This window comes from Quercus lobata, chromosome 12 (genome assembly GCF_001633185.2).
Source record: "Quercus lobata isolate SW786 chromosome 12, ValleyOak3.0 Primary Assembly, whole genome shotgun sequence".
NCBI lineage: Eukaryota > Viridiplantae > Streptophyta > Magnoliopsida > Fagales > Fagaceae > Quercus > Quercus lobata.
This window is the reverse complement of record NC_044915.1, coordinates 9,418,485-9,429,469: the sequence shown is the minus strand read 5'-3', so window position 1 is coordinate 9,429,469 and position 10,985 is coordinate 9,418,485. Positions and strand designations below refer to the sequence as shown.

The 10,985-nt window shown below is 33.4% G+C and overlaps 1 protein-coding gene across 1 annotated transcript; it reads left to right on the top strand.

Moving 5' to 3' along the window:
* The first annotated feature begins 4,084 nt into the window (after positions 1-4,084).
* LOC115970193 lies at positions 4,085-9,750 on the top strand. Its single transcript, XM_031089854.1, has 3 exons — positions 4,085-4,538; positions 7,340-8,873; positions 9,045-9,750. Exons 1-3 carry the CDS (start codon positions 4,085-4,087, stop codon positions 9,748-9,750), a joined length of 2,694 nt encoding a protein of 897 aa, XP_030945714.1.
* Positions 9,751-10,985: the final 1,235 nt, after the last annotated feature.

The following is a 10,985-nucleotide window of genomic DNA, read 5'->3' as shown; positions in this document are numbered from 1 at the left end:
TTGATGAGGAAAACATGATCTTAGTCAGATGATCTAGCAATAAGAATACAAGAATTGATTTTCTAAAGCTAGTACTATGAATTTAATTGATTATAGGTAAGACAAAACTAGTGAATTTGACTCTTAAGTATTTAACTTTCCTTGGTCTATGTTAAATAAAAAAAATTATACAAAGTAAAACATTTTTCCAACTTACAGAATATAATAGTTAAATTAAATGAGGAAACAATGAACTAGATTAAGAACAACTCCAAGTCTTTTGATCTTTCAAATAAATTTTATATATAACACTTACAAATTGATGGTAAAATTCAAAACCATACCAATCCAAAGTAAGGAATAACATGAAACTTTGACCAAACAAATCTTAAGGGATAGCACACTCGAGAGAGGATCAGGCCCGATGGGCCTAAATTGGGCAGGATGGTGTAACTTTCTTTATGAATAACGTGTCCAAAAAAAAAAAAAAAAAACCGTATACATGCAACTTAAAAGAACATTTACAACATCCTTCCTTTCACTCTTAATTTTTTACCGAGCATCACTCAAATTCCAGCTCCAACAGCCTCACTTGAGGCTTTGTAAATCAAATTGCCACACTGACTCAGTGACTCCATATATATAGAGAGAGCAATATATTGTAACTCTCTAAACTCTTCGGACCTGTTTAGTAGCTGAATTTTTTTTTCTTTTTTCTTTTTGAATTTAAATATCGAAAACGGTGAGACCTACCAATGGTAGATGTGTTTAGTTTTTGAATTCTAAAAAATGTTTTCCAAAACTCAACAGACTTTTTTAAAGAGAAATGTTATGTTTACGACATTTTCACAATACTTACACAACAAATCTTAAGTGACAAGTTGTTACCGGTTGTTATTGATAGAAAAAAAAAGTAATTTCAGTGGTAGGTTCAAATTAGAACCAATAACAACATATTATTAATAACTTAGAATTTGTTGTAAAAATATTATAGACGTAACACTTCTCTATTTCAAAACATCTTTTGAGGTGTTTTTTGTTTTTATAATCATTTTTCAAAGTCACTGTCTATTTAAATAATAATTTCTTTAAACCCATCTCTCTCTCTCTGTGAGATTTGAACCACCCTATCCTCTGAGTCTCACGAGGATGAAGTGGTTAGTTGAGGCGCCAAGCTCAAGTTTGATTCGAATGGCACATGTCCTTTAGTCCGATTCGACTTGATGGTGCATAATCCATATCCACTGTATTAGATTTTTTTTTTCTTTTAATTTTCTTTTGGACATTTTGATCGAATTTGGATTGTAGCTTTGATTTGTTTGGTCTTGCAAGGTTTGAATGGGTTGTGCAATTTTTTTTTTTTTTTTTTAAATTGTTTGTTTGACAGAAATGGTAATAGAAAATGAGTGCCAAGCAACTTTGTAGTTTGAGAAAACACTAGAAAACTATTTTTGAAAACAATTTCTCAAAAAATTATATAAAATTTAGGAGTTTTAAATTGAACATAAAACATAGTACGTCTGTTCAATTTCAAAAAATATAAAGAATAAGAGATCAGGATGTGGTAAACTATAAAGAACGTGGGTTTAGTAGGAGGTTTTAAATTGTTGACTTTTATTTTACAAATTTATCCCCTTAATTGAAATCCTGTACGTGATTAGGGAGGGGATATTTTGGAATATTCAAGACTTAAGAGTCCACATCTTGGAGTTAGTTGGAAAGCCCCTTAAATAGTAGAATGGATAAATTATAAAGTTGGGGAGTGAAATTAGAAAAAAAAAAAATATATATATATATATATATATATATAGTTAAAGATTATAATATAAGATCATGTGTAATATAAATATTTTTGGGGGAGCTTTTCATGTATTTTACTAAAATTATCCTTGAATGCAAGAGAAACTTTTTTTTGTTGAGAATTTCATCTTATTTATAGTGTCAAACTTTTTTTTTTTTTTGGCAGGATAAACTTAAAACATTCTAGGAAGGTTACCACATGCCATGGTCCCCAAGCTCTAACTTAGTATGTTGTGTATGGCATATAAATAAAAAGGCTTCATAATTAAACAAATCAGGGTGCCCTCATCATTAAGGGATTTTATTGCTTGATAATTATTAGTTGAGTTGATTTTTTTGGTTTTTCTTTTTGATAAAAAAAAAAAAAAAAAAAAAAAAAAAAAAAAAAAAAAATTTCATTAACTAATAAGAAAAGCAATATCTTTTCTCAATTGCTTAGAAATGGCACGAGGAAGAGGGTGCTTGTTACAAAATTCAAAAAACTTATAAACAACAGGAAATTAGTTAGGACTTATGCAACACAATTAGTATCTCACCTAACCTAGCTAAAGACACACTTAACAAAACCTCTGCTAAGCTCAATCACATACTCAACATGGTGGAAATTGACCACTCAACAGACATTAAACTTGAATTTAAAGCATTAACACATAGTTTAGAATCTCCCTTCACAATAATCTTTTGAGGAAAAAAAAGAGACAAATCAAAAAAATAAAAATAAAAAATAAAAATAAAAAGAGAAAAGTGGAGAAAAAATATTTTTAGTGGGTATTTGGTTGAAGGGAGGAGTGGAAAAAAATTTTGGTAGGACTCAGGTGTTTTCACCCTCATCTCATCAAAAAGTTTTCTCTCCAAAATAAATAAAATAAAATAAATGGAGGAAAAACTCTCAATGAAGAAGAAGACAAAAAAACCCATGTGCAGCTTAATAAATTCTTTGGGTTTTTTCCCCTTTTTTTCCTTCTTTTAATTTTTGTCTTTTTCTAAACCCAACTGTTTTATTCCCTTTGGTTTTCTTCTTTATTCTTTTTCTTTTTATGTACTTCTCTTAATTATTTTTTTTTTTAATTTTTTTTTCCATCTGTTTTGAATCATTTGACTTATGCTCTTTATAAAAAAACAAAAATAAAAATGAAGTGTCCTTACACAATTTTTTAATAGAAAAAGGTGTTACCTTTTGTTTTAATTAATAGGGATATAATTGTAAATTTCTTCTCAATAGTTTTTCATCTCTCTATTTTTCCATCCTCCCAACCAAACACATATGAGAGAACTAGATTTTTTTATCCTCCCATTTTTTTATCGCTTCCTCATTTTCTATTTTCTCAATTTTCCACCCCTCTTAGTCTCCCTCACAAGTAGACCTAACAAATGGTCTAGTAGATAGGATTTAAATTTTACCAAACTAGATTTGGGTTAGATTGAGTTTGGCTCATAAAGGGGTCACCAAAAATAAGTTGTAACCCTTATCCAAACTTTTGATGGTTGGATTAGCTAGTACGACTTGTGTGAGTTTTTTTTTTTTTTTTTTTCCTTTTTTTTTTAACATGCCAAATATATATATTTTTAAAAATGAAAATTCAAATCTTGATCATATTATTTTTTCCTTCCTTTCGGCACAAAAAAAATACAACAAATAAAAGAAAACATGATGAGAAAGACAACAAGGACATAATTTCAAAAATACCTAGATAATAGGATGAGAGGAAAATTATGGGGGAGCTTCTTGAGAAAGATATTAGATTGCTTCAATGCGACATCACTCTCTTCAATTAGCTTCATTTAAATATTCTTAGCTTTCTCAAGCACCATTTCTACAATAATTCTTCAGACACTACAATCATCCAAACAACATTACAAGTACAACTCCCTCAATAATTCAAGTAGAAGATCTATGGAAGAAACTAAGGAACCATGGGTTTTACTCATTCCTTCGAATGACAATGTGATTTGAAATTATTCGACTTGATTTGGTTGATCGTATTGGGTGACGAGTTGACTTGCTTCTTAAGCTAAATTGACGTGTGAACGCCCTTTATCTTACCTTAGCTTTTAATATTTTACATGAAATAGTTGCACTCAAGCAACATCATCATCCCGATTTTTCAAATTGATTTAGAAAAAGACCATAATTATGTCTTCTACCCACAATATTGATTTTTTTTTTTTGCTCCGTATGTTTTTATCATCATTTTGTTGTGGTAAGTTATGCAAATTTTTATTAAAGTATTTATTAGTAAAAGAAAATCCCTTTTTTTTAATAGAAACAATCTCTAATAATTACATCATACCAGTTACTAACAAAATGCTCCATATAGGGGTGCACACTGAACTTGGAAACCCAACCAACTCGTCAGACCCGCCCGAAACCGAACCGCAACCACTCGAACTGACCAATCCGACGGTCGGCGGTGGGTCGCCAACCATAGAACCTGATACTTTCGGGTCAATTAGTGGGTTTCCTCCCCAAAAACTCGAGCCACCCGACCCAACCATAAAATCAACAAAATCCGGTGACATTCAAATGTTTTCCAACAAATTCACAAATATTGGCAATATTTTTGCTTTTCCGACGAAGAGCTACTTGAAATCCACCAGATCTAGCAAGATCTCATTGAGATCTAGTCCAGATTCGATGGATCCGGACAAATATCGGCCAGATCTCGACCAATCTGTCAAAATATTGGCAAACCTAAAACCAACTGGCATAAACCCGAAACCCAATGGACTTGGACCGGACGATCCAACCATTATTATAGGTCAGTTTTGGTTTTGTTTTTCACCCACTCGAAATATTTGGATCAAGTCTTGGTCGAGCACAAACCTGACCCGGTTCGACTCATGCACACCCCTAGGCCTCCATATGATTTCAGCAGCATTTTTTTTTCTATAAGTTATGCAAATTTTGAATCCAATGTATTTGTTGGTAAAAGAAAATTACTAATTTTTTTTAAACATAGAAAAAAATCCCTAATAATTATACCATACCAGTTATCAACTATTCGTCCGACCACAATGCATGGCACATCCTCCACCTAACATTCAAATTATAGAAGTCAATGGTAAATTATTGGATTAGGTACCATGCACAAAATTTTCTAATAAGAAAAGGAAAAAATAAAAAGTTGCTAAATTTATGAGTGGCCCATGCGCAAAAATGTCTCTAATGCGCAAAAATGTCTCTAAGTTTTTCTTTCTCAATCAAAAAATTATTCAAGTTCACATCTCCTTTTCAAGAAGTGGTCAATAAAACCACCGCACACCTTTGGTGTAATAGTCACTCAATATATATTAAGTACTTGTAGAGTGTGGAGGGCAAAGGCCGGAATTCAATTATTCAAGTCTCTAGGAGGAAGCTTCACACATATATACATTTAGATTAGGTCAGAGTAGAATTTCTATCTTGTAAAAAAAAAAAATAAGAGGTCAGCAAATATATCAGAAGCCCACAGACATTTACTAAAAAAGAAGACGAAGAAGAAGCTAATTTGTGGGCTGCACATGTCCTAAATTGTAAATTCACAAGAACAAGGTGAGAAAAATGTTCACAAAAATTTAGTGGTTTGGGCTAAATGTACGAATCGAGTTGTTGGGTACCCTCCTCTAGGTGACTATGTCCTTGAAATGAAGGAAATTATGACATAAACAAGCCAGAAAGAGAGTGATAAGACCTAAGGTGACTCTCTCTCACTTGCACCTTCCTTGTCTATTTTTTTTTTTTTGGCTGAATCTTCCTCAAGGGTGGTGCTACACTTTGTTCAAGGGGTTCAAATGAACCCCTGGCTTCAATTTATATATATATATATATATATATATATTATATATATTATATATAATTTTTTTTTTGTTAGCTTAATACTTTAACTTATTCTTAAAAATATTATTTTTGCACACCCTTACTTAAATTTTATACACCCTTATTACAAATGTTTGTTTTTAGACCCCTTAAAACACAACTGAATTAACCTAGTAAATTAGCCAAGTGATTACTTAGTCCAAGTTTCAGATCTAGGTTAACACAATCATATAATCATATCATGCAAAGTAGCGGAAAAATAAAAAACACAATGATATGATGACCCAGGAAACCACACCGATAAAAACCTGGGGAGGATTTAACCTAGTAATTCTCAAGGTAAACCTGAATCCACTATGAAATAATCGAAGTTTTACAATAGCGACTTAGACCACTAACATCTTATTGCTACCCACCAGTCAGGGACGGACCAAGGTACAAGGCTAAGGGGGCCCGGGCCCCCCCTGGGCCCAAAAAAAAAAAATTTTTAGCAAGTAAAATTTTTCAAAAAAAAAAAAAGGGGCTTGGGCCCCCCTGAAATTTTTGCTCCGGCCCCCCTTCCCCTAGCCCATCATCCGGCCAGCTCAGAGCAGAGCCCATAACCCATGTCAATCCACAACAACAACAACAACAACAACAACAACAACAAAAAAAAAAAAAAAAAAAAAATTTTAGCCCTTAGCAGTCCAAAACCAAACAGAGAAAGCAAAAACCAAAGGAAAAAAAAAAGAAAGGAAAGTGAGAGACCGAGAGGCGAGAGCTACGAGCGAGACGGAGAGAGATAGAGAGGCAGCGCCGCAGCGGTGTCGTCGTGACGCCGTGACGGAGAGAGACAGAGAGCGAGAAAGTGCGAAGTGCGAACCCAGCTTCGAGCAAGACCCACGCCGCCACGCGAGACAAGATCCACTTGCCGCCGCTGCCGCCGGTTGCCGTTTCCCGATCTGCCCAGCCCAGCTTCGAGCCTTCACAAAATCACAGGTATTTACTCTTTAACTCTTATCTTTTCCTTCAAATTTCAAAACCTTGTGAATCTGTGATCTGAGATTCTGAGAATCAAAGAAACTGTGCTTGTGGTGTTTTAAGTGTTTCTTGTTTGTGTTTTTACTGATGAACTGAAGTTATTGAACTGATTTGGTGGTTTGGTGCTTTGTGCTGCGGCTGAACTGTTTGTGTTTTTTTTTTTTTTTTTGGGGGTTTTGGCTTTGTGACTCTGTGTTTGTATTGTGGCTCTTGCATTATATAGATAAAAGAGATAGATAGAGAGAGTAGAGATTTTAGTGATAGTCAGATGGTTTTTTCTTTGTTGACCGGTAGTTGGACATTAGTTGGACATAATAATAGGGAATAGGGAAAAGTGGAGTTGCTGTTGGGCAAAGGCAAGTGACAAGGGAGAAAAAAAAAAACAAAAAAAGGTAAAGTTAAGAAAAGTTTTTGTTAGTAGTGCTTGACTGTCTGTAGTGGGATTCATTGGATATTTGGGTTAGTGGGTCAAAATTAGGAAGATGAAGACAAGAGACAACACAAAGATACAAAAAACATAAAAGATATAAATAAATAAAGAGACAACACAGAGACATAAATAAAGGCAATTTAAACACAAAGACATTAAAGGCAGACCAAAGACAAAAAGAAAAAAATAAATCATATAATATAAGAAATTATCACACAGATTTAAAAAAATAACGGTAATTCTTATATAATTTTTATTTTATTTGTAGATCATGAAAAAATCAACTACAATGCTTGATTTTTTCAAAAGAAAAGGTTCAACTTCAAATTCTTCCGAAGTCAATGTGGAATTGCCAACAACTAATGTTGCTATTCCAATTCCGGAAAATGTGGATGTTCCAATTCCAGAAAATGCGGATGTTCCAATCTTTCAAACACAATTTCAAAGAATTGACCTTGATTCTTTGGATTATGATCCCGGAACACGCAAACAAATATGGGAATATCATGTTAATCAACGTGATGAAATTCGACGAGCTTACATTAAAAAAGGTCCGCACCAACCTCCTCTAGAGACATTCAAAAAAAGTGGAAAGCAGAATCGTAGCTTTCAAGCTTCTTGGTATAGAAATAATTCAAAATGGCTTGAATATTCTCCTACAACAGATGTAGCTTATTGTCTACCCTGCTTTGTCTTTCATAATCCAAATGTGGTTGTGGGACAAAATACATTTATTGTTGGTGGATTTAGAAATTGGAAAAAGGTTGGGGGCAAAGATTGTTCTTTTCAAGTTCATATAGGAAAAGATCCTAACTCAGCTCATAGAGTTGCTGAGCAAATGTGTAAGGATTTGATGAACCAATCGCAGCATTTGCAAAGGGTAGTTGATCATTTCACTACTGAACAAATTGTAAATAATCGGTTGCAATTGAAGGCCACAATTTTTATTGTGCGATATCTTGCCTTTCAAGCTATAGCTTTTAGAGGTCGAGATGAAAGTTTTAGTTCATTAAATCGTGGGAACTTTCATGAATCATTGGGTATTGTGACTTTTTGGAATGAGAAGGTTGCTGAAATAATAGAAAAAGCTCCAAAAAATGTAACCTACACATCACCTAGGATTCAAAAGGAAATTCTACATGTTTTCTCAGCCAAAGTGAAGAAGGCCATTCAGGAAGAAATTGGTGATGCAAAGTTTTGCATAATGGTTGATGAAGCTCGTGATGAGTCCATGAAAGAGCAAATGGCTGTGGTGTTTAGATATGTTGATGCAGAAGGCTTTGTGAAAGAATGTTTTTTTGGGCTTATTCATGTTGTTGACACTGCAGCTTTGACTCTAAAGAAGGGGATATATTCTTTGTTATCTCAATATTGCTTAGATATACAAAATATTCGAGGGCAAGGATATGATGGAGCAAGCAACATGCGAGGTATGTGGAATGGATTACAAGCTTTGATTTTGAATGATTGTCCATATGCTTACTATATCCATTGTTTTGCACATCACTTACAATTGACATTAGTAAAAGTATCAAAACAAGTTGTTCCCATTAGTTATTTTTTTCTTACATTGCTTTTTCTGATCAAAATTGTTAGTGCTTCATGCAAGCGCAATGAGCAATTGAAAGTTGCCAATGCTAATGAAATAGCACGTTTGATTGATCTTGAAGAGCTTGAGACTGGAAGTGGACTTAATCAAATTGGCACTTTACAACGACCTGGAGAAACACGTTGGAGTTCACATTTTAGATCAGTTTTTAGCTTATTAAGGATGTTTAGTTCAATTGTTGAATTTTTACAAAATATAATTGATGGTGCAATTGATGGAGAAAATCGGGCAGAAGGAGAGTCAGCTTATGAAGGTTTAACTTCATTTGAATTTGTTTTCATCTTGCATCTTGAGAAGGAAACTATGAAGATCACTGATAAACTTTGTCAAGCTTTGCAAAGCCAATCTCAAGACATTTTAAATGTCATGCATTTAGTTTCATCTACTAAAGCACTTATCCAAAAATTTAGAGATGATGGATGGGATGGCTTACTCACCACTGTGATATCATTTTGTGAGAAGCATCGCATTGATGTCCTGGATATGAATGCTCGTTATGTTGCGAGGCGAGGTCGAGCTCGTAATCAACCAGATAACGTTACAAATGAGCATCATTATCGAGTAAATATTTTTTATGCTACAATAGATTCTCAACTACAGGAACTAAATTATCGGTTTAATGAAGATGCAATGGAGTTGCTTAGGCTTAGCTCAGTTTTAGAACCTCGAGAGGCATTAAAATCTTTCAGAATTAGTGATCTTTGTTTGTTGGTAAAGAATTTCTATCCACAAGATTTCACAGATTATGACAAACAAGTGTTGGAGAAGGAGCTTTATCATTTTGAGCATAATGTAGTCCAAGATCCAGAGTTCAAAAAATTGAAAAGTTTATCTGAGTTGTCTCAATGGTTAGTGAGAACTGGAAATTCAAATCACTACAAACTTGTTTATAGAATGGTGATACTAGTGCTTACTCTTTCAGTTTCTACTGCTACTACAGAGCGAGCATTTTCAGCTATGAAACTTGTCAAAACTGAACTTCGAAACAAAATGGAAGATGACTTTTTGAATGACTCTTTGATGTTATACATTGAAAAGGATATAGCTTCGACATTTAGTTTGGATTCAATAGTAGATGATTTTGAAGATTTGAAAGAGCGTCGAGTTCCCTTTTAATAGATGATTGTATAAAGAAACAATAGTGTTTCACATCTTTTGTTTTTGTTAGTAGATTGTATCTTAATATATTAAGAAACAATGATTTTTGGGTATTTGTCTTAGTTGATAGTTTATTAATACTATATGTCTGCGTATTTGAAAATTTTTTTTTTGCTTATCTCTGCCCCCCCCCCCCCGGCTTAAAATCCTGCGTTCGTCCCTGCCACCAGTAGAAACTTACTGACACGACCATGTGCAAGCTCCGAGATCACGAACTCCTTCTTTCTTGGATTCTCCAGCAAGTACAAGCACTCCCGCATGTGTTTCTTTAAGCTCTTTAGTGTAGCAACTGAATGATCATCAAACTCTCAATCAAATCTCCTTCTTGATAATCCTATGCATGGGTGAAGGCAACCACCTCTAGATCTCACAAGAGATTCACACACACAATAAATAGAGTAACCTCAAAAACGTGGCTAGGTTTTGTCTTTTATACTTAAGGCAAAACATAAAACTTTACACGTTTTAATAGGCTAGGTTTGAGTTGGAAAAATTCTGCAGAAAAAACATTCTGCCCAAGATTCAATCGATCGAGTCTAAGCTTCGATCGATCAAGCCAGGCCAAAATGCACACTTAATTTTGCAAAAGCTTGTTTCCAACTTTACATAAAAGACACAACTTTGAGCAAGTCTAAACAAAACTAAACGAACTGTTTTGATCATGGTTTGCCAATAATATACATTAGAGTTCTAATACATTAGTTCCTAAGTACTTAGAACCTAACAACAAATATTTCCAACTTTAAAAGTAAGAGTAAGTATTTGTGAATTGAAAGCGTCATTCTTTATTATAAATTTATATTACATGTGAGTGTGTCTAATATTGATTGTGTGCATTACTTTTTGTTATAATGTAATTTGTGTAAATAATGATGTGTGTGAAAGTTTGTGTATACAGTATAGACATAAGGGAAATGTTTTGACACCACTTTCATGGGAAATATAACAATTGTCATAAGGGCATCCGTTAACATGACCTTAAATATAATATAAATTTATATAATTTAGTAATTCGGAAATAGAGAGGGTTTGTTGCATGTGTGTGTATTATTATCATGTTATAAATAACTTTTTGTTATAAAGTCAGAAAAATTCAAGAAAAAAAATTGTAAAGTTAGTGATTGTTCAAGTATTTGATTGGTTAAGTAGACATGTAGTGTATTATTTATGTATGAATAAGTGTGGTTGTGTGC